Consider the following 23705-nt stretch of genomic DNA (forward strand, 5'->3'; position numbering starts at 1 on the left):
TGGGGTCATCTTTGTGTGGCTTTTCTGAAGTGTTTTGGTGCTTTCCTTGGCCGCCAAAGGAAACAGTGTCTCTGCTATTCCATGCATGGCACAGTTTGCACTCCAAGCTGTGTCTGTCCCTGCAGTTGTACATGGGCTGGCCTTGCCTGCTTTGGTGCCTGGTTTTCCTGGGCTGTGCTCTGAGGACAGGAGTATCTCCTGCTTTCACAGCCAGCCACGTTAATGCTGGAGCAGTGTATGGGCCCTACTTTTATTCTGAGAGAAGGGCATCTATAAAGAGATGGAAGGGAAAACATTTGCCTTTAATTTAGCTCAGGTCTCTTCACCTAATTTGGAAGCTCCTGTGTGATTAAATGAGCCCTGAATCTTGTGTGTTAAAAGCATTTCTGTTGCCACTGCAAAGCATCTGTGCTGGTTCTTTCTCAGGAGGTGGGACTGGGCCAGTCCCAGAAGGAACCAGTTCCTCCAGTAGGAACTGGGAAAGCAGCACAGGGTTTATGAGAGCAGGGGGTGTGGAGCAGAGCTCAAGTCCTGCTCCACCACCACCACCAGGACAGGGCAGCAGAGGGGACCGGGAGGGGCTCTGGTGACAAGGAAGTGTGTGCAGGGGCCAAGCCTCAGGGTCCCCTCCAGACACAGGTCAGTCATTGTGCTGAGCCCTGGGCAAACACTGGGGAGGGAAACCCTGCCCCGCAGCCTCTGTAAGATAAAGAAACAAGAGACAAAGCTTGGGAGGGGAAAGTGAGGCCCCGAGAGGAAAAGGGGTTTGTAAAAATCCTGCTGCTGATTTTCTTTTTCTTTCTCTCTCTCTGAAACTCACCAGACTTAGGATGAGTGCTGCTGACTCAGGCCAGCATTGCCTGCTCCCCACTGCAGCTGCTCAGGTATTGCAGGGGCTGCTGGGCTAAAGGTACTACAGGACTAGTCCACTCTTTTCTTTTTTGTCTTACTATAGACAAACCTTTCTGGGGGTGGAGAGGTGCAGGCAGAAACAGAGATCAGTGTGGCCTTATGACCCAACCTGTGAATTCAAGCAATGTTTGGACAACACTCTCAGGCTTGCGGTGGCATTCCTGAAGTGTCCTGTGCAGGGCCAGGAGTTGGACCTGATGATCCTGATGGGTCCCTTCCACCTCAGCACATTCTACAATTCTGTGAACCAAATTGACTGAAATGTTGTCTGAATTAATTCCTGATTTGAAAGCCTTTAGTCTGCAGTGCAGGCTCATGAGCGTGTTTAAGCCTGCCTTGCTCCTGAAATAAGATTAGTCTCACAATTATGCCAAACTTCTCAGCTGGTGGGGAATGTGACTCTGCCAGTGACTTTTTAAGCACGCTTGCTCTAGCCACGATGTTTTACAGAGCTGGAAACATTTGGGGAAAACAAAGAGAAAACCTCAGCAGGCTCTGGTTGTGACAGGGGAAGCAAACACACAGCCTGCTGGCATTGTTACCCTGAGCAGCTCTGTGCTTCTGTCAGCTCCAATTTCAGTCCTGGGTCCAATGACAGGAGGAGAATGGGGGATAAAAGCTTCGTGTGGCACAAGTGGAACTCTAGGGAAGGCCAGGGAGCAGCTCCACAAGCAACAACAGCAGCACCTGGTGGGTCTGAGGCACCTGCTCAGCCAGACTGGCAGGGAACAGGGCTGTGTCTGTCCTGCAGGATGTGGCAAAGGGAATAAGGTGTGGCAGACACTTCACGCCTGAGCTCTGCTGCCCGGGGCTCCAAGGGCTGCCTGGGGCTGGAGGTTGCCCTTCTCTCTGGGCTGAGCAGGACAGTCTGGACAGTGTGGCAGCAGGGCAGGATTGGGATCCGACCCTCTGCTCAGGTGAGGCCCCACCTGGTGAGCTGCATCCAGCCCTGGGGGCCCAGAGCAGGAAGGGCATGGACCTGTTGCAGTGAGTGCAGAGGAGGCACCAATAGAACAGGCAATGCTCAGCCTGAAGCAGAGCAGGCTCTGGGTGACCTGATTGCCCCTCCCAGCACCTGAAGGGACCTGATTGTAAAGGTGGAGAGAGGCCTGGAGTGACAGGACAAGGGGGAATGGCTTCAGACTGTCAGAGAGGAGGTTTAGGTTGGATGTTGGGCAGAACTTCTCCCTGTGAGGGTGGTGAGACCCTGGCACAGGACGTCCAGAGTTGTGGCTGACCCACCCCAAGCATTTGCTTATAAATTATTTTTTTGTGTGTGACACCAAAGTTTATTTCCATTCCAGCCATCCAAGGTGTCTAATTTTCTTTTTTCTTTTATTTTTTCCCTCCTATCACCCATCCAGCTGCCCTGAATTCCATGCCCAAAGGGCAGTCTTGTGGTTGGGTGCTGCTCTACCCCTGCCAGGAGCAGGAGGCTTGGAGCTCTAAGTTAAACACAATCTCCTCAGTCCCTTGGTAACTGTGGCCTGTTCTCTCCTGTTTTCCAGCACAGGTGCTGCTGGGATATTTCCAGTGCCTGTTCCTAGAGGAGGCACTGGACAGTAATGCAGAGCCCCTTCCCCAGCTGCTCACTGGGATGAAGGTAAGCAGGGGAGGGAGATGCACCCTGGAGTCCCAGCCAGGATCAGTTTGATCCTGTCTCTGCTTTCCTACTTTAACATAAGCAAGACGAAGTGCTAATGCTCACCAGGGGTGGAAAGAGGGGCAGAGATGAATCAGTGACTGTCTGGGAGATGCAGTGAGAGAGAACACGCCAGGAATGCCCAGGAGGAAGCTCATAATCGTGGCGTTTGGATGGAATTTGAAGAATATGGCCTGGGGCCAGATGCTGAATGAGGGGATAAAAAGAAATATTCAACACCGGCCCAATGGCTGGCCCAGGCTGGGGCCCTGTGGGAAGAAAATAGGATGTGATCACAACACAGAGTGCATCCTGACAGCCAGGGAGGGTGGGGGAGAGGAGCTGACTGCAAGTTGGACTGACATTTGTTCACATTTTGGTCTTGCAGCCTTAATTCCTTTAACTGAGGGACAAACCATAAAATACAGAGCTCTCCTTTGGTTGTTTCTGTCTGAAGCAGAAGGGGAGATGCTAAAGATCTTGTCTTAGATCAGTATTTAACGAGTGAATTAATATAAATTCTATTTGTGACACGAGATTAAACTTTAAAGCGCTTTGATTGTTTAAAGCTCCTTGGTGGCAGCAGCAAATGTCTTGTAGCTGATTAAAACCTGCAGGAATGGTATCAGTGCCAAGGCTCTGCTTTGAACCTGCCTGGACTGGGACTGGCAGGGCAAGGGAAGGAATTACTGGTCAAGATCCTGCAGGTCAAGAGCATGGCAAACAAATTCATAAAAGCGGAGGAAGCACAGCAGGAAAACATAAATGCCAAAGTATCTATGTAAAGGTCGTGTTCATTGTCTGGAACAGAAGGTACATCTGTATGCAAATGCTGAGTACTTTAGGAAGTCAGATATCCCAGCACTTTTTAGTCACCCAACAGGCAGTGTCTGTGCCCTCCTGAGCTCTGTGACTGTCCCTAGAAAATGCCAAGCATGTCTGGACATGCTGCCTTCTCCCTTGGCTGGCTGCTGGGGTTACTGACCCAGAGAGAACCTGGCTGGGTGCTGTCTGAGCTCTGCCCTGGGACAAGGCTGTGGAATTAAACCTCTGGCAGGATCACAGGGCCATGAGGATGAACATGCCTCAGAACTCCAGCTCCAAAAAAGCTTTGTGCTGTGTAGTATTTATATTTCTGAAGTACCAAAGTTCTTTCTCACAAGCCCCTTGCATTATTAGCTTTTTGCTTCTCTGCCTTCAGGTGAGGCAGGCTGTTAGAATTTTGTGACATGGCATTTAAAATTCTTTGGAAATGGCCTCAGGTTGTGCCAGGGAAGGTTTATGGAATCATAGAATGGTTTGGGTTGGAAGGGACCTTAAAGCCCATTCCATCCCACCCCTGCCATGGGCAGGGACACCTTCCAATGTCCCAGGGTGCTCCAGGCCCCATCCAGCCTGGCCTTGGACACTTCCAGAGATGGGGCAGCCACAGCTTGTCTGGGCAACCTGTGCCAGGGCCTTGTCAGCCTCAGAGCCAAGAATTCAGTCTTAATATCCAGTCTAACCCTGCCCTCCAGCTTAAGGCCATTCCCCCTTGCCCTGTCACTCCATACCTATTTAAAAAGTGCCTTTCCAGCTTCCTTGTAAGCCCCATTTAGATACTGGAAGAATATAGAGATAGACTGGATATTAGGAAATACTTCATGGAAAGGGTTGTCAGTCCCTGGCACAGGAATCTCCATCCCTGGGGGGAATTAAAAGCCTTGTGGAAGTAGCACTTGGGGGCCTGGGTTAGTGGTGGCCTTGGCAGCGCTGGGGAAACAGTGGAAGTCAGTGGTCTTAGAGGGTTTTTCCAAGTTAGACAATCCTGTGATTTATGGTACACAGCCAGGAAAACCTCACTACATCCAACAGTGTAACAGTAGCCTGGGTAACTTAATTAAGAACCAACTCAGAGTTGTGTTTCCGAAGGGCTGGATTTAGCCCAGCCATAAATCCTGTGCTGTGCCCCAGCCCCAGCCTGAGCCCCAGCCTGGGTACAGCCCCAGCCTCAGCCTGAGCCCCAGCCTGGGTACAGCCCCAGCCTCAGCCTGAGCCCCAGCCTGGGTACAGCCCCAGCCTCAGCCTGAGCCCCAGCCTGGGTACAGCCCCAGCCCCAGCCTGAGCCCCAGCCTGGGTACAGCCCCAGCCTCAGCCTGAGCCCCAGCCTGGATACAGCCCCAGCCTCAGCCTGAGCCCCAGCCTGGGTACAGCCCCAGCCCCAGCCTCAGCCTGAGCCCCAGCCTGGGTACAGCCCCAGCCTCAGCCTGAGCCCCAGCCTGGATACAGCCCCAGCCCCAGCCTGGGTACAGCCTCAGCCCCAGCCCCAGCCTGGGTACAGCACAGGCAGCCAGGCAGGATCGGTGCAAACTGGGGCCCTGCCAGCACCACCACCTCGCCCAGAAGCACAACTGGCTCTATGTTGGTGTGGAGATGGGTGTCCTGTTTATATGGATTTGCTGAGCAGTGCTGGCAGTGTGATAGGAAATGCTTAAGACACCCCTCTCTATTAAAACTAAGCTGAATTAAAACAGTGAAGCACAAGAATTTTCCAGCTGTACTCAGTGTAATTCCTTTGTTAGTCTGGCTGGAACAGCAGCAGCCCTGATTCAGAGGCTTTGTAGAGGTGACAGCTTCCCAGGTAACCCTCAGGAAGAGATCAAGCACTACTCCTGTGGGGGTTTTTCCTTTCTCTTTTTCCCTCCCTTCTAAACAGTGCAATTTAGGTAACTACCCATTACTTTGTGAGCTCCCCTGAGCTGACTCCATGACAGTTTAAGGCACAATTTGTGCTATTACAAGCCAAGCTCTGCACTGGATTCACCAGGGACCTAACCAAGCTTTCCTCACACTGACAGCTGCTGGAAGCTGTGCTGGCTGTGTGTCCTTGGACACAGCCCCAGACAGTCTCTGCTGTGCCCTTGGGGATGTTCTTTCTCCTTCCACCTCACCTTGTCCTCCTGAGCCAAGGGGCATGGAAAGGGAAGCTGCCTGGCTGGAAAGCAGTGGAGTTTCTGGTGGGATCTGGCTGAGGCTGCCAATGTGCTGAGACAGGAGGAGCTTAGGGGAGACCCCCCTGCTCTCTGCAGCTGCTGGAAAGGAGGTGGTGCTGAGCTGGGGGGCAGCCTCTTTGCCCAGGCAACCAGCTGTAGGACAAGGGGAAATAGCCTAAGCTGAGCCATAGGAGGTTAGACTGGATAGTAGGGGAAAGGTTTTTCACTGCCAAGAGCAGTTAAGCATTGGAACAGGCTTCTTCCAGGGATGGTGGAGTCACCACCCATGGAAATGTTCAGGAAACAGTAGCCAGGGCACCACACAATATGGTTTAGTGGGCAAGGTGGTGGCATTTGGTTGATGGTTGGACCTGGTGATCTTGGAGGTGTTTTGCAGCCTTTATGATTCTATGAAAGCTAAAATTGTAGATGACAAGGAGAGCTGCTCTAGTTCTGAGGCTGGCAGTGTGAAGGGTTTTATCTGGCAAGGAGTTGGGTGTTTGGAAAGCTGATCCTGAGCAAAAGAAACAGGAGGTTTTGATGCAGTACCACTGGTGCCAGAGTAGGAAGACTGTGGGAAAGAAGCCAGGAGAGGCTTTGCTCAGCCTGCTGAGACAGCAGTTAGGATATGGTCAGGTTTGACCAGGTCAGAGCTTGCATGTGAAGGAGAGGAACAGAAGGAGGTAGAAAACACCCTCCAGAGCTGGGGGGTTTTCCCTCTGACGTACTATTAGTATTTGCGCTTGAGTAAGCCACACCCAGCTCAGAACTGGGAGCAAGAGCCTCCCAAAGTGGGCTGTGCCAGGGCTTGGTGCTGCTGGAGCTGGAGGATCACGTCATGGAAGACACTCCCAGCTCAGCTCCCAGCTCTGTAGCACAGCAATATGTTTTGCTTAATATGTGGGCTCGGTCTCTGAGCAATGTTCCCAGAGGAGCGAGCAGGGCTCGCCTTCATCCAGAGCCATCATCGCTGTCTGCGTATTGCAGAGGAGCTCGTGGAGCTGCTGAAAGCAGGAGGGAAGGGGGAAAAGCACTTTGTTCGTGTCTGTAAGAGAGGGACCTTCTGTGCCGAGGGCCTGAGAGGAGCAGTATTACAGTCTGCCCAATTCTGCAGATGCCGCGGGCGCTTTGGGGGCGAGTCCCGCCCCTCGGTGTCTGACCCGGCAGTACCGCGTGTGTTTGAGCCCTCCCTCCCCTGCCCTGCCCTCCCGGGGGTTCGCCCCGCGGTACTCACGCTTGGGACATGCTGGGCAGGGACACGGAGCCCCGGAGAGCCGGGCGGGGAGCCCCGGGCAGTGACTCGGAGCCCCGGCGAGCCGGGCACCGAGACGGACACCGGACCCGGAGCGCTGCCGGCCCGCGGTGCCGCCGTTGCCGCGGAGACGGTACGGGCGGAGCGCTGCGCTCCTGAGCGATGCCCTCCCGGCGCTGCCACGGGGCTTGTCCTGGCAGGAAACGGAGCTTTAGGCTTTATTCCCCACTTTTTCTTTTATTTTTTTCACAGAATCCCAGGCTGGTTTGGGTTGGAAGGGACCATAAAGCTCACCCCATCCCACCCACCCCCTTCCATGGGCACGGATACCTCCCACCAGGGCAGGTCGCTCCAAGACCCATCCTGCCTGGCCTTGGACACTTCCAGGAATGTATTTCTTCCGTATAGGTGGTCTAAGCCCTTCTCTTTTAGATTAGACACCCTTTCCTCGCCGTTATTTTCAGTTTTTTGCCTCGACAGTTTCCGTTTTCCCCCGTTATTTTCGTTGCTCCCTCCCGTTAATTTCCTTTGCCCCCTTTATTATTTCCCTTCCCCCCCCCCTTCATATGTTTTCCTTTCCCCTCCTTTACTATATTTTCCTTTCCCCCTGTTTCCTCTATTCTTCTTTATTCCCCTTTTCTTCACTTTCCTGTATTTTCCTTTTTCTCTTCTTTCCTGTATTTTCCTTTTTCTCTCTTTTCCTGTATTTTCCTTTTTTACCCCTTTCCTCTATTTTCCCCCTCCTTTACCCTGCCTTTCGTTTATTTTCCTTCTTCCCTTTTATTCCCAATCCCCCTCCTTATTTCCTTTCCCATCCCAGGGGCTTGCCCTAGTTGCATTCACATTTTCCCTCCTTTTTTTCTTTTTTTTCCTCCTTATTCCTCTCCTCCAATTACATCTTGAGGAAATTTTCTCGTGGTTTCCCACTCCCTTCCCATGTAAAATGCACTTTAGTGGTATTTTCTCCCTGACACCTGCTGGGAACCCGCCTCATCCATCGTGTTTGCTCCATCATTTACCCCCAAACTGAGCACATCTCCACCAGGGCTGGCTGGGAGGGGACCACTGACCCTGGGGACATCTGTGTCTCCATCCCACTTACTGGCACTTCATCACTTCCAGCAGGATTTGAGAATATTTTTGTGCTTCTCCTAAAAATAAATAAATAATTTTAGAAACGAACAAACAAATAACTAAAAGCAGGGGTGGGAGATGGGAGCCTGTTGCAATGCAGCCTGTGCAATCCCACCCATAGTTTCCAACCCCGCTTGGGTGGGAGGCTGGTTTGGAGGGGGTTGGAGCTCCCTCACCTCTTGGTAAGCACTGGAAGGGAAGCTGAGGGTTTGAAAAAGAATTGTTTTAATTTATTGCTCGTGTGGAGAGTGAGAAACATCTGTTGCAAAACACTGAAAGGGTCCTTTTTTAAAAGGAGAAAAATTCAAAGCTAGTGAGGCAGGATTCCAGCACAGATTTTTGGGGGAAAATGCCCCCCTCTGAGAGCCAGTGGAGAAGGGGAAAAGGAAGAAGTTTGGGACAATGACTGCTTTGCCAGTCATCATATTTTTTGCCATAAATCTTTGTGTATCTTTGTTCCTTTCTCTTTTTTTTAGTCTCCCTTGAAGCCCCAGCTCACATAATTAGGGAGACTTTTGGCTATCAAGCTTTTGAAATAAAACTTTTAGCCCCTTTTTTGGAGAAAAACCTTGAAAATGCAAATCTTGACGAATCAAGACCGTAATAAAAAGCAACTAAGACACTATTTTTCAAGCCATGTGATGGTTATGCCCATCACATAATTTCTTTGGAGTGCACTGGATCAGTGGGGGTGGTTTTGGAGTCCTTGTTACATTTTCTTTGGGTTGGGATTGGGAAAAAGGTGTAAGATGAGCTTGTTATTTGCTGTGTTGATGTCAAAGTGGTTGTAAGTGCTGGTGCAACTCCCATCAGACACTTTTCTGCTTCCTTCCAGTGCCTGATTCTCGTCCCTCTGCAGGTCAGGAGGCTCCCAAAGGCAGGAACTCGTGGGTTGTTCTTCCCTAATACCTCACTCAAGTCTCAACAGCCCAGGTAGGAATCTTGCATTTTTATTTCCATGAAGGAGGGCATTTATATGTTACTTTTTTCCCCAAACAGTATTTTTTCAGCCACCAGATTTTCCTGCTGAGTCCCAGCAGTGCTGTCTCAACCAGTGCTTGTGGGTTTAAGGACTGATTTGGGCATAACCCCCAAGCAAGATACATTTTCCAACAGATCTCAAGATACCATTCCCAAATTTCCAAGAGAAACAGTGTCATGTTTGCAATCCAATAAGTAAATTCAGGAATTTGACCTCACCTGGAGTGCTGCCTCCAGCTCTCAGGATAGAAAAATATTTTATATTTTTGTACTGCTCAAAAATAGTGTCTAAAATTATAGCTGTCAACCTATTGCAACTGTTTGGGATAAAAAAGTAGGAAGATTTCTGAAGCAATTGAAATGTGAGGACCAAAATGGCTTGAAATGATGTGGGTGTTAATTATTAATCTGCATTTCTTGCCCTGTGTTAGCACTTCAGTGTCACAGTGCACAACTTTATTGTGCTGGGAGATGTATTAATGATGAAATGATGCCCATTGCTCACTTCCCCACCTGCCTTTGCCACTTCCCCCCAAAAAAGTTGGAAGAAAGCAAATGTGTTCCTTTTAAAAATGGGAAATAAAGCCACAAAGAAGTGATGTGTGTGAGAGAGTGCAGGGAGGCTGTGCACGGGCAGAGGGGATTTCATTTCATCAGTTTGTAGGGAACTTGGAAAAAAAAAAGTTGTGTTGCTGGGAAAAGTCATGCAGTAAAATTAATTATGAAATGAGTAGAGTTGATTTGTATCTTTCCATGGGAAAGGAGCTTGTTTTGTAGCTGAAATGGGAGTCGTGTATGACTGAGAATAAGTAATTGGTTTAGCCTAAAAAAAAGACATTTATAAACAGAGAAACGGGGGGAGCGGGAGATGTTCTGGTTTGCTGTGGGTTCAGCAGTTAATTCCAGTTGAATCCTTGAGCTCTGGAACAAGCTGAAGTGAGGGGAGGGTCTGTGTGGGCTGTTTGAATGGGCTGTCCTCAAAGCACTGCCCCGGGATGGGATTTCTGCTGTGGCTGCAGCCAGGGCTGGGCTCCTCTGGGCAGGAGGGACATGGAGGGGCTGGAGCGTGTCCAGGAAAGGAATGGAGCTGGGAAGGGGCTGGAGGCTGGTTCAGGTGGGAGAGCAGCAGCAATGTCTGCCTGGAAAGGGTGGGCAGGCAGTGGCAGGGGCTGCCCAGGCAGGTTTGGAGTGCCCAGCCCTGGAGGTGCCCAAGGCAGGACTGGCTGTGGCACTGAGTGCTCTGGGCTGGGGGACAGGGTGGACATCAGGCTCAGGGTGGGCTCCATGGGCTGGGAGGGCTTTGCCAAGGTGGGCATCGGGCACAGAGTGGGCTCCTTGGGCTGGGAGGGCTTTGCCAAGGTGGGCATCGGGCACAGGGTGGGCTGGGAGGGCTTTGTCAGCCTCAGGGATCCTGGAGTTCGGTGATTCTGTGCTTTTATGATTCTACGAACCTTGCAGAGTGGAAAGAAGTCTTTGCACTTTCAGGATTTGACCTAAAACTACTTATTTTTCAACCTGCAACATTCTCACAACTTGAGTTTTCTGAATGTCATTTGCCACCTTCTTAAGTGGCAACACGGACAGGAGGAGAGGGCACAGTCTCAGGCTGGGCCAGGGCAGAGGCAGGGGGCACAGCAACAGGAATTTCCTCCTGGAGAGGACTGTCAGGCATTGGAAGAGGCTGCCCAGGGAGGTTTGGAGTGCCCAGCCCTGGAGGTGTCCAAGGAACAACTGGATGTGGCACTCAGTGCTCTGGGCTGGGGGACAAGGTGGGCATCGGGCACAGGGTGGGCTCCATGGACTGGCAGGGCTTTGCCAAGGTGGGCATTGGGCACAGGGTGGGCTCCTTGGACTGGGAGGGCTTTTCCAAGATAGGCATTGGGCACAGAGTAGGCTTTGTGGGCTGGGAGGGCTTTGCCAAGGTGGGCATCGGTCACAGGGTGGGCTGCAGGGGCTGAGAGGGCTTTGCCAAGGTGGGCATCGGGCACAGGGTGGGCTCCAGGGGCTAGGAGGGCTTTGCCAAGGTGGGCATCGGGCACAGGGTGGGCTCCTTGGGCTGGGAGGGCTTTGCCAAGGTGGGCATTGGGCACAGGGTGTGCTCCTTGTGCTGGGAGGGCTTTGCCAAGGTGGGCATCGGGCACAGGGTGGGCTCCTTGGGCTGGGAGGGCTTTGCCAAGGTGGGCATCGGGCACAGGGTGGGCTCCTTGGGCTGGGAGGGCTTTGCCAAGGTGGACATTGGGCACAGGGTGGGCTTGATAGACTTGAGGGTTTTTTCCAACCTAAACGATGCTGGGATTCCGTACTCAGCCCAGCCTGAATTGCACCTGAGGTCTGGCAGACCATCAATGGTCAGTCAACACCATGAATTGCCTCAGATTTCTGTTCTGGGATCAGGTCTCTGATGATCCCTGCTGGCCCCACGCCCTCTGAGGTCTCCAGGTACCAGCAGAGATTAAAGGGATTTGTAGTTGTTATTCCATTCATTGCACAGTTTTTGTACAGCATCACTAGCAACTTCCTCATCCAGATCACGTTGCATTAAAAACCAAAACTGTGTTATTTAATCTTTCCAGCAGGAAGAGGTTCTGGGTTTTATACAACGTGTTCCTTTTGGCATCAGTAATTCCTTAGGCTTTTGCAAACATGAGCTTACAAGTCCTGCTGCCTTGCAAACTTGGTGCCATCATCTTTCAGAAAAGTCTTTTATTACAAGCTTAAGAGGTGCCTTGTGAACTTACAAGGGGATAACATGTAAAACTGGAGGGTCTTGTTCCCTTCAGCATGGGTCCCTGGCAAAGAGCTTAGTGCACCTGTCTGTTACTGAGTAGGGCTTAAGTAAGGCAAGGAGCAGAATGGGAATAATGTTCTGCCTCTGAAACTTGTATTTCAAAGCTCTGACCGAGGTCTGGGTTGTCCCTCAAGGCACAGGTGGAAGGTGGAGTGAGGTTTCTGTGAGTGTTGCTGGCCCGAAGAGCAGGCAGAGGGAGAGGCTGTGGGCTGCTCCATCCCATGGCATGGGTGGGCTGGGGCTTTGGGACTGCTTGGGAGTCAAGAGTTGTGTTTCTGGTGTGGCCATGGGGACAGGTGTGAGGTCTGGGCTTGTCCTGGTCAGGGCCAGGAGTTGGGCTCAGTCCTGGTGGGGCCCTTCCAGCTCAGGATACTCTCTGGTGTCTCACTGCCATGAGGGTTTGTGTGCCACTAAGAGCTGCATGAAGCTGGGCTGGGGGAGCAGGGCCGGCTGGGTGGGCTTGGCTGGATGTCCCACCCTGAAACCCCTGGGCTTTGTTCCCTGCCCTGGGGTGCCAGTGTCCCTCTCACCCTGGGGGACTCCCCAGAGGAGCTGTGACAGCCCTTGCAGCAGCACAGCTGTCCCCAGATGGGGACCTGGCTGGAACTGAGTGGCACAGCACACCTCTGAGTGCAGGAAAGTGAGAGGTTGGGCTCCCTGGAGCCTGCTCGTCTCCAGGTGAACCCCCCCAGCTGTCCCAGCCTTTCCCTGGGGCAGAGGAGCTCCATCCCTCTTCGCGTGACTTCCTTGTAGACCCTGTTTGGTTCCTTTAGGCTGAGATGGGGTGTGAAGGAGCTCTGGGTGGCTCTTTGCTGCAGGCTCAGGGATCTGGGTCAGCCTTGTGGCCCCAGTGGTGTCTCCAGCTTGGGCTGACCCCCAGGAGGGCTGGCTCTGCCCCCTGGGTGCACTGGCCACTTCATTCAGCCCTGTGGTCAGTGGCTGGGCTGTTTGGGCACCTCACATGAGTGCCAGTTCTGTCCCAAGGCTGAGGGAAGGGCATTTGTTGGCAGTCAGCTCTGTTGGACTTTGATATATCAGTGTGTTCACCAGGCCTGAGTGTGGCACATGGAGGAGGAGGACTGGAGCAGAATTAGAAGGTATAAAGTTCAAATCTAATTTAAAGAATTTCCCCTCTATCCCTTAAATGTGGGAAATGCTCCTGTGGCTTCAGGTATAAAATGTCACACTTCACAAGGAGCACGTGTTTCAAATCTCAGCCAGACATTAAATGCTGAGCCACACTCCACTTCTCTCTTTGTTAGAAAGGAAAACCCCAAATCAGCTCTCCTGAAAGGATGTTGGTTGATAAAATTAGAGCTTTTTAAAGGAGCTGTTTCAAATAGTGTTGGCCCCGTATTATCATGAAACATCGGGGAGTGTATTGATTTTATTCTGTATTGACAATTCTTTATCTCAGCTGCTGCTCTTAACGTTGCCAACCAGCACCAATCCAACAGTCAGTACAGGCTGACAACACACTCCAGGTGCCTTTTTGGGGAGAAAGAAACAGGAAGAGGGATGGGACTCAAGCTGCTGGCAATCATCCCGGCAATTTGTTAGCAGAGGGTTGAGCTGAACGTTTGGCTCCAGCCAGCAAAGTTTTAATAAATTAACACAAATGCTGTGTCAAGCTCTAGTCACTTAGAGGGGCAAAGTTCGCCTCTATATTATCCTGCAAAACAAATAGTGGAAATAAGGAGCATTTCTGTGGTTGAGTAATGTGAAGATGTGTTCAGTACAGCCTGTGGAATGGCACTCTGGGCGGGCCCATTGCAGTTCTCTTCAGACACACGGATCTTGGCACCCCTTCCTCACTTCCAACACCAGTCAGCTGTTTGAAATGTTATTTATGCTTTTCTTATGATTTTCATGGAAAATTACATAGTCTGACTGTTTATACTGACTGTGTGTGCACATGAATCCCTGAAAACTTAAAGAAACTCCCATGGTGTTGAGCAAACGAGGAGAAGACGCGGCTGTCTGGTCCTTCAGCTGCAGTGGGGTATCAGTGGCCTGAGCCCTGGTGTGCCACACTGTGGGAAATGGGCAGGAGGTTTGGTGGGACCAGCTGGGTGCAGAGCCTGGTTTGGTAAGCTCAGAACAGCAACGTGGATCTTGCTTTCCATGCGAGGAGGGGATGAGGGTGCCGGTCTCTGATGTGGCCTGTTTATCCCTGTGCTGTTTGATGGTCTTTCTGTTCATGGTAAAAAATAGCTGTGAGGTGTTACCATGAATTTATGGGACAGCAGCCTGGGCTTCAGCCATCCTGCCCAGGGCACGAGGCAGAGGCTGCTGGAGAGTCCTGGGACTCCAGCTGGTGTTTCTGAGGGTACAGGACACCAGAGTAAGGGCAGTGGAAGGGGCTCAACCCTTCAGAGCTCAAGTCTGGAAGATCCCCTTCCCTGTACTAATGAAGAGAGGCATTTTAGCTCTGGGACTCGTGTGTTTAAAGCCACCAACTGGGATTGTCTTGGGGCTCCAGGAGGAGGGGATGTTTGCCATCTGCTTTAGCAGTTCATTCCCCAGAAAAGCAGGAATTCATCTGCTCTTGGTGCACGTAGGCAGTTGCTTCATTGTGTTTGGTTTTGTTTTCCCTCCCACTCTCCAGTAAAACACCTGTTGAGTTAATCCCCTTTGACTCAGCTCAAAAGCAAGGAAGTCAAACTGCATGAGAGGCTGAGCAGCTCAGCTCTCATTTCCCTGGATTGCTGGGGGGGGAGCTCTGGCATAGTTTGAAGTCTTCCAGACGTGAAACTATTAAAGCACAGAGGGCAGGATACTTAATTTTGCTGGACAGAAGGATGACTTGAGTCACAAAGTGTTAGTCTGGAGGGAGGAGATTATCTTGGAGCTTCCCAAGTTATTCTTAAGGTTGGTGAGAAACATCTTAGAGGTTCCATTTTGCTGCATCTTCAGCGAATTTGAATTAATTTGATTTTTAAAAAAATATCCTCCTTTGTTTTTACTGAAGTTCCTCATGAGGGGCCCCTCCATGTCCTCTCTAAGCTCTGGAAGAGCCTCTCTTGCTCTGCTGGCCCTCAGGATCCAACCTCAAGGGCCGAAGGATGAGATGGATGAGCCATTTCCCCGATGCCTCCCCCACATCTGCCCCTGTCTGTGTGTTCAAGCTCCAGGCCGTTATTTCCAGTCTGAGCTGACTCACCTTCCCTCTGGGCTGTCCCAGGATGAGTCAGGTTTAACTGACACGGTGCCGTCAGTGAAGCAAACCCAGCAAGCTGTGCCCAGATAATTCATTAATTACAGCAAGAGCTCAAGGGTTAATGGCATCCCCCCGGGCTGGGGGAACAATGCCAGCCCAGAGCTGCAGTCCCTGCCCTCCCTGTCCCACCTGCGTCACTTCTGCGTGGAAATGAGTGAGAAACTTCGCATTTTTATTTTCCTCCTCCCGACTTCTGGGGCTATAAATAAACAGCACAGTGTGAGAGAAAACTGAATAACAAGGGGCTGTGGCTTTTTAGGTGCCTGTGGCAGGATGTTTTCTTGATTATCCTGTTTCTTGTAAACACGGGGATGGCTTTTGTAGCCCAGATGTGGAGGCAGTGCTGGGTCATTGTTCGAACACCTGCTGTCCTTTCACATGGACCCAGTGCAGCCCATTGATAAAACTCAGACCCAGAAACCTTCAGCACCAGGCTGGGCTCCTGTGGATAGCTCCCAAAAAAACAAAAATCCTTGAAGATCTGGCATCCGCCCTGTTGGGTTTTTTTTCCTCTATTATATTTGATTGGGAAGGGAAGGGAAGCTTAAGATTATTTTTTTCCTCTGCTCTTGTTCTCACAATAGCAATAAAAACAATACTGCCTGGCTTGGAGGTGGGAAGTGGTGAGAAATAACAACAATAGCTCACTTGGTGATTGTGCAGCCAAATTTATGAATGAAACCGGTGGCTGCAATTTAATTTCCAGGCCTGTCTTTGCTTTTGGTGTGATGGAATGAAATAAAAAGGCCAGAGAAGGAACAGCTTGTAACTGGTGTGGGGTTGTTGCTGAGGGTGAGCACAGAGGAGGGTTTGTCTGAGCTGGAGAAGGGCACTATGGGGGTTTTCTCTTTCCTGCATCGAGTTCAAAGGAGCAGACAGGTGAATTTGCTGAGTTGAACAGTGGCTTGGCAGCATTTTCTTTACCTGGCACTCGTGTATGGTGGGGTGACACCTCAGAGACAGCAGCTGGCTGTGTTTGGTAAATGAAGCAGGTCAGCCCCTGCCGGGACAGGTCTGCCTTAGGAGGTGCACAATAATACACCAAGGTCTGGGAAGAAAGGAGTAAAATTTAGACCAAAATGCATTGAGTACTTTTGTTTCTGCAGCTAAGGGTCAGTTATGTGCCTTCTGTGCACCTGAGTGTTTCTTTGGTTGGGACTTAGGGGCTAAAACTTCCCTCTTTTTGGGGAGGTTTCTTTGGGAGGAGGGACCATCCCAGGCTCTGGAGCAGGAGGTCAGAGAGTTGAGGTGCTCAATCAGGGCAGTGAGTGTTTTAGCAGCCTTTTCTCACATGGGACACTTGTTCTGCACAGTGTTCAGAGCAGGAGAGATTGTTATGTTGAGGTCTCTTGCATCCCTCCCTGCTCCTCACGCGTGTCCCACCTGTGCCTTTGGCAGACGTGCAGTGATTCATTTCCTGCTGCTTGGAGCAGGGGATTGGAGCAGATGGTCTCCAAAGGACCCCCCAGCCTAAATAGCTGTACACTTACCCTGCTGAGAGAGTCCCTGCCAGCAGTGAGTCTGTGCAAAGGCACTTAACGGGCCAAAGGCTTCCTCCCCCACCTCTGAAAATGAGCTCTGGGACTGAGGAGCAGTCAGAGCAGCCCCAGAGCCATCACTGTGCCTGAGCCAGGTGAAACCAGGTGTGCTGTGACTTCACCCAGCTTGACCAGTCCTAGGGCAGGGCTGGAGCGACTCCTTGTTTGGTGCATCCCACGTGTCCTCCAGCACTCCAGTCTTAGGACAGGAGGGACACTGCTGGGGATGGATGAAGCTGTGGAGGGCCCTCTCCCCAACAGCCTGTCCCGGGCACTCAGCAATAGGACAAGGGGGCATGATGGGCTCAAGCTCTGCCAGGGGAAATTGAAGTTGGAGATGAGAAAAAACTTCTTTGCAGAGAGAGTGCTCAGGCATTGGAATGGGCTGCCCAGAGAGGGGGTGGATTCCCCATCCCTGGAGGTTTTTCAGCTGAGCTTGGCCGTGGCACTGAGTGCCATGATCTGGTAAAGGGACTGGAGTTGGCCCAAGGGTTGGACTTGATGATCTCGGAGGTCTTTTCCAATCCAATCCATTCTATGATTCTGTGATTCTGTCCTTGCATGGAGTGGGATCCCAGGGAGGGAAGCACACCTAGGGATGAGCATTCCCTGTGCCTGTCCTTGAGCGGCCCCGGGAAGGCAGAGTGGCCGTGGGCACGTGTTGGTGTCCGTGTGCCACAGGAGCACGCGCTGCCCCTGCCCTGCCAACCGTCCTGGGCCACGGGACACCCCCGGGCCGTGGGACACAACACCCAGTTTGGCTCTGAAATCCAATTAGATCTGCACACTGAGCTCTTCTGTTCTTGCTGCAAAGTCCTGTGTGCGCAGCCTTTGCTTTTTACCCTGAGTTCTGAACTTTCTAATGGCTGTGGCCGAGAGCAGGAGAGCAGGAGTTGGAAGGTGCTGAATGTCCTAAGCCTCCTGCTGTCCCAGGAAAATGCCTGTTTGCTGATGTCACCTCGTGTGGCTCTGTGGCAGAACTTCACTAGGTTTGCTGAAAGCTGCCCTAAGCACACAAAATGCTTACATGAATTTTTCCAGCATGCACAGGGAGGTGTCCTTGATGACCTTTCACGGTAATTACAGCAGTTGGAAGATGTTTGCCCCAGGCAAACTTCTCTCTAAGGTCTTCAGTGTTGAGCACATAGTTATTTTGGATTTCCCCTTCCACATTACTCTGGAAAACAGGCTGTGGCCACTGATGTCTTACTTTCCCCCTAAAGTCTCTGAGTTGCTGTTGGGAGGCAGTGAAAGCTCCTGGGGATTTTCACAAACAACCCAAAAATGGCTGTAAGGAAGCATTTACATTTCCTATTTATGTTGTGCTTTTAGACCCTGACTTCCAGAAACTCTTTTTTTCCCAAGAAAACCCCAGACAATCAGACTAATATTTCTTCTAAACATGTGAGAGATGAAGGCCAAGCATCCGTGAGCAAAGAGTTTCCTTTTGAGCGATTCTGAGCACAACCAAAGGCTTTTTGAAGTGGTTTGCTGCAATTGTAGTTTCCTTCTTCCTGCTCCTGCTCTGGGCACCCCTCCCAGCACGTCGTGTGTGGTGACAGCCTGGGGGGAGCTGGAAGCCAGCAAAAGGCAAGGGGGCTTTAAAATCCTGTTTCTTTTTCTACTTAAAATGCTGCCAGCCAGACAGTGCATTTTCCTCCTTCCTACTACCCAGGCAAAGTGTCTCCCCCAGCACTGGCACCAGTGGAGCAGGGAGGGGTATGAAAGGAATGGGAACAGATTTCACGTTGGATGAGTCTCCAGTGAGGAGTCCAGACTGTGGGCAGAGTAAAAAAAGCCTTGTTTAGTCTGCAGTCAGTAGTTTTAGCACAAGCCTGGGGCTGGGACGTGGGGAGTCCTCTGCTCACACTGCTGTGTTTGTAGCGTTGGGATCTGCCTGTGGGACTGACAGAGCCAAAGCAGAGGGAAATGTGCTCTGGGCACCTTGGCTCAGTGCCAGAGGGTGGGCAGCAAGGGCAGGCTGCTCCTTCCCCATGCCCACCTTTCTCCTGCTGGGTGGGTCCGTCCTTCTGCCACCCTTTGCAGTGTCTGGGTGTGGCAATTTGGGCTTCAGTTCCAGCCAGGCCTCAATTAATCCCCTGTGTGGGCCACTGATTTAAGAGTTGGACTCGATGATCCTTGTGGGTCCCTTCCAACTCAGAATGGTCTGTGAATTCAGCAGGCCCAGGGGATGGGACAGAGGTCAGAAGGGACAAGCATCACCTCACTTAGGCAACCAGAGAGGGATTTCTTATCATCTGATATCACCAAGAAGTGTAAAAAGAGAGGGAGGTGGCGCTTCTGTCCCTTTTGCTCTTTGCCTCAGCCCCTGAGGCTGCCCTGCCCTGCCCAGGCCAGATCAGGCCTTGCTGCCATCCCTGCTCTGTTATCCAGGGAGGGAACATTTGCTTGGTCATTTTTCTCCTCTCTTGCTGGGAAGTTTCTCTGGAAGAGTTTTTGAGAAGTTTCATAGAGTTTGAGTAGTTGGGATCTGTATTATTTGGTTGGGTGGCTCGGTAGTTATTGTTGTTGGTTTGTTTTTTCTCACATTTGTATATATATGTATTATATCATGTTCTGGTTTTAATTGTCTTTCTTTTGGCTAATATAAGAAGCTTGATGCTTTGGGTTTTAGGTTTTTTTTTTCCTCCCTCCTTTTCCCTTGGTTGGGGAACACCCCCCTCCCTTTCTCTGTGCTGGGCAGTTGCCATTTTGCCACTCAGCCCAACACACTGGACCATTCCTGCCCCGTGATGGTGCTGGAGCTGCCTGAGGGACCTCAGGGTGCCCTGGGTGAGCATGGAGGGAGATTAGGATGGCTCAGAAGCCCCCCTGCCTTTGGTGCCTGCTGTGCTGCATCAGCTGACACCATCGGAGCAGCCAAATACCTGAGTTTTCTTGGCAGCTGTTTCAGAGCGAGACGCTGTTCTTTGCTCCATCAACATGCACGTTAATATTTCTGTTAATTATGTTAAAGTAACCTGGCACTGGGCTCTGGCAAAGATCTCCTGCTGTTGGAGGTGGTGATGGAGACAGTTCAGGAAAGAGATTGAGGGGCTGGAGCGGGGCCAGAGAAGAGCAACGAGGCTGGAGAAGGGACTGGAGCACAAGTGCTGTGGGGAGAGGCTGAGGGAGCTGGGGGTGTTTAGCCTGGAGAAGAGGAGGCTCAGAGGTGACCTCAGCACTGTCTGGAACTGCCTGAAGGGAAGTTCTGGCCAGGTGGGGGTTGGTCTCTTCTCCCAGGCACTCAGCAATAGGACAAGGGGGCACGATGGGCTCAAACTCTGCCAGGGGAAATTGAAGTTGGAGAGCAGAAAAAACTTCTTTGCAGAGAGAGTGCTCAGGCATTGGAATGGGCTGCCCAGAGAGGGGGTGGATTCCCCATCCCTGGAGGTTTTTCAGTTGAGCTTGGCCGTGGCACTGAGTGCCATGATCTGGTAAAGGGACTGGAGTTGGCCCAAGGGTTGGACTTGATAATCTGGGAGGTCTTTTCCAACCCAGTCCATTCTATGATTCTGTAAGACAGGCTGAGGTGGCTGTGCCTCCCTCCTGGTGGGTGATGGTGCCTCCAGCTTAAGGGACCGTGGGTGTCCTGAAGGGCTCACACAGGGAGCGGACAGGTTTGGCTCCAAATGCAGAGGCTGGAGAAGAGCACAGAGTCCCTGAGAGGTGCAGCTTGTATTGCAAACAGCCTGGCAACCTGGAGAGCAGCCTGTCCCTTTTGCTGGTGCCCGGCCCGAGGAGGAGCAGGAGTTAAACACGTACTTAAATTTCAGCATGTGCTTAAGTGTGGTCCTGAATGGGGACCCTGTCCAGCTTTAGCTGAAGTGCTGTTCTGAAGCAGGGCCAGCAGACTGTGAGTGCTGCTGTCTCCTGCTGCCTCTCCACCCCGTGTATGTGCTCATTGCCGCTCTCTGGCCATTTACTACAGGGAGAAAATCACTTTATTTAGTTGCAGCTCGCTCAGTAACTGAGAGCAGGCAGGTTGGGAGAGTCACACATGAGCTGGGAGTGAGACATCTGACCTTGTCCCTTGTCTGTCTTGTTTCTATGATCCTAATTCTGCTCTAAATTAATTCTTTTGTTTAGCTGCTGGGTTTTTTTCCCTCCTTTTTGTTTCCACATGAATGCTCGTCTCTATATTTAGGTCTGCCGGGGCGGGATGTTATGAATAATTGTTGATTGATATTATTAAACACTAACACGCTTGGCTGTGTTGCACTAATGACGGGGCTTTGGGGATATGCAAATCAATTAATTGCAGTAATTGCTGTAATAGCTGTTTTGGAGGATGCTGCTGAAGAGCCCTTGGGAGAGGGGACAAAGAGGAAACATGGGAAGTGCAAAGAAGGGCTGCTTGAGAGCCACTGCAGAGGGCTCCTTCAAGCTGCCAATTTGCAAAGCTGGGTTTGTTTTGCTCTCCAGAACCCACTCACTCCACGTCCTCTCTTGCTTTGTTTCAGAGTTACCCCAGTGTGGCTCCTTCTGGACTTTTCCCAGAGCCTTTTCTGCTGTGGTGGAGCTGAAGAAGCTCACAGAAGAGACGGAGCCTTTTCCAGGTAATCTCTTGGTTTACAAATCTGGGAGACCTCCCTGCAAAACACCCGAGGGGGGAAAAATTATTACCAAGACTAACCCTGTGTGTCACCTCACAACGAACAGCTTTGGTTTGTCAGCAGATTCTCATTCATGTCAAAGCTTTTTTTCTCCTTCTGTGGCAACATCACAGGGCCTGACATTGGGCACAGAAGGGACGTGAGATGTCTCAGGAGCCACTGTGGGAAGGCTGTGAAGGGAAGGGGATTTCGGGCATTGTGAGGATGGGGAGGAAAAAGTCTCTTCTGGCTTCTTCCCCATGCTATATGTGCTCTGCCTGCCTTTGTGTATTATTGTATATTCTTTTGTCTGGCTTTCCATATGCAACGTGCCTTGGTCTCCGTGCTCCAGGGTGAGTGTTCAATGTGGAGCACAGATGGTGCTCCCAGAAATCCCGTTATTTGCTAATGGGATTTTGTGCTAAGCGTTTCCACTGTGCTTTTCAGAAGTCTGTGTGTTTGTGTAAATATGCCCAGAGCCTCATCTTGCTGAGACACCCTCTCCCATGCAGCTGAGAACACCACCTTATTTTGTTGTTTGCCTGGTTTTGTAAGCCCTGGGAAGGATGTCAGGCTGGATTCTGTGGGAGGCAGGACCCAGGCAGTGCTCAGCTCTCTGCCTTCACATTGAAGAAGGGTCACTGAATCCCAGAATCCCAGAATTGTTGGGGTTGGAAGGGACCTCTGGAGATCATTCAGTCCAAACCCTCTGCCCAGGTAGGGTCACCTGGAGCAGGTGACACAGGAACACATCCAGGTGGGGTTGGAATGTCTCCAGAAGGGGAGACTCCACACCCTCCCTGGACACCCTGTCAGTCCCCACTGGCTCTGCCAGATGTCACAACCCTGCCAGGTGGCCTGGGCAGGCCGATTGGGGCCCCCCAACTGCCCTTGTTACCTTGCTGGTGGTCCTGCCCTCACATTTTGTGCTGAGATATCCTTATCTATTCAGCAGCTTCCCCTGGGTCCTGCAGTTTCAGTAATGCAGCTCTCAGCTATTATGCAGCAATTCCCAGCTATTATGCAGCAATTCCCCTCTGTGCCCTCCATTCTTCAAGCAGTGCTCCAAATCATGATATAAATAGCAAAAGCCTTGAATATGTTGCTTTTATTACCAGAGGCCTTTCAGGTAGGTTAGACATGTGCCTGACAGGGACAATGCAGTGCTGACTCTTCCAACGGGGCACAGAGCTGGACTAGGTGACCTCCTGAGGGCTCTTCCAGCCCTTATTTTTCCATCCCTGCATGACACTCGCTGCCAGTGGGTAAGTGCAGCTTTGTTTGGAGTCAGGCTGGCTGGAGGGAGGTCATGGCCAGCAGACAGGCCAGGCTGTGTGTCAGGAAGTTCCCTGTCTGTCTGCACACTGTGTGTGCCTCATCCTGCAGACTGCTCCTCTCCCAAGTGCTTTTCAGGCTCCTCTGCCATGGGAAGGTGAGTCACAGAGGGCAGAGGCTCTCCTTGAGCTGGCCAAGGACTCCAGGTGGTTCCTGTAGAGCTGAGTTTCACCAGGAAAACCCAATCGCACACCAGTTCCCAAAGTACAGGCAGCCCAAGGCAGGAAACCTGCCCAGGACTGTCCCTGTCATGGTGCAGTGCCACGGAGCTGGTGACTTTGGGAGCTGGAGCTGACCAGGCCAAGGAGAGCCAGCTGCAGGACACTGCTCTGTGCAGGCAGAGGGTTGACCCCACTGTGCTCCTCTGAGCACTCAGAGCTGTATTGCCCTCTAAAAGGGGGTCCTGGATTTGGAAACCCCACCTCTCCAGCCATGTGCCTGTGCCAGAGTCCAGCTCTGGGCTGGGGAGCTGTGCTAGCAAAGCAGGACTCCTGGTCACCTCCATAGCACCTGGGTCTGTCTCCATGTTTTGTCTGGACATCACCACACCCATTAAGCATCTGGCTGACAGGGTGTTAGTCCACCAGTAGTGGGTTTGTGACTGTTTTGCCCAAATGCAGGAGCTGTGGGGGATTCTGGAATAGAGCCCTCTGTGCCTCACAGCCCTTCCAGCAGCAGAGTTTGGGAAATAACATTTTTAAAGTCTGTGAAAAGCTCTTCAGCAGTGCCCCACTGTGACCCTCTGATGTCTCTGTGGGGAAAACAGCTCTTCAGAGGTGTTGGCTTTCCATGCCCATCATGAAATACCTCTTTGCCTTGTGTTTCTGCAGCCTCTCAACTTTGCTGATTTTATCCCCCTTCTGATAAGGGTGATTAGATATGATTTGTTTGAATTACAGCCTGGCTGCTTTGGGCTCTCACAGACACAACACGGCGCACGCTGCGCACGGGGGAGGAGGAGGGGAGAGCCTTCCTCCCCTGGGAATGGGTAGCAGATGTGGTACCCCTGCCAGGGCAAGGGGCTGCAGTCCCCAGCACAAGGGACAACGCTGGGCTCTCATGGCTCATCCAAGCTGTGCAGGGGAGGATGTGGCAGGGGCTGAGCCTCCCTGTGCTCTACAAGGTTCCACAGGCTGGGGGATGTTTCAGCGGTGCTGCTTTGGTGGTGTGACCCCAGGAGCTGTTCCTTAGGTTTGTAATACACCATTAGTGATTTCTTGTTAAAACCCAAGAGTGCCCATGGCTGGATTTTGGCTTGGTAGCTGCGTGCAGTGAGTTTCTCAGTGTGCATTGCTTTGCTGGAGGTGATGCCCCATTTCCCCCCCCTTTTTAGAGA

At 51.6% G+C, this 23705-nt stretch overlaps 1 protein-coding gene and 1 long non-coding RNA gene across 2 annotated transcripts in view; one reads left to right on the forward strand and one right to left on the reverse strand.

Moving 5' to 3' along the window:
• Positions 1–6883, reverse strand: part of IQCA1 (IQ motif containing with AAA domain 1) — a 107422-nt gene extending 100539 nt beyond the window's left edge. Inside the window, exon 1 of the mRNA XM_071562193.1 lies at positions 6761–6883. Within this exon, the coding sequence (XP_071418294.1) occupies positions 6761–6771 (11 nt within the window). The 5' untranslated portion in view covers positions 6772–6883. The remainder of the gene's footprint in view (positions 1–6760) is intronic.
• Positions 616–20975, forward strand: LOC139675024 (uncharacterized). The gene is made up of 4 exons (XR_011698408.1): positions 616–639; positions 2426–2515; positions 8772–8845; positions 20903–20975. It is a non-coding gene; the product is annotated as an uncharacterized lncRNA (long non-coding RNA).
• The last annotated feature ends 2730 nt before the right edge of the window (positions 20976–23705 follow it).

This window comes from Pithys albifrons, chromosome 8 (assembly GCF_047495875.1).
Source record: "Pithys albifrons albifrons isolate INPA30051 chromosome 8, PitAlb_v1, whole genome shotgun sequence".
NCBI lineage: Eukaryota > Metazoa > Chordata > Aves > Passeriformes > Thamnophilidae > Pithys > Pithys albifrons.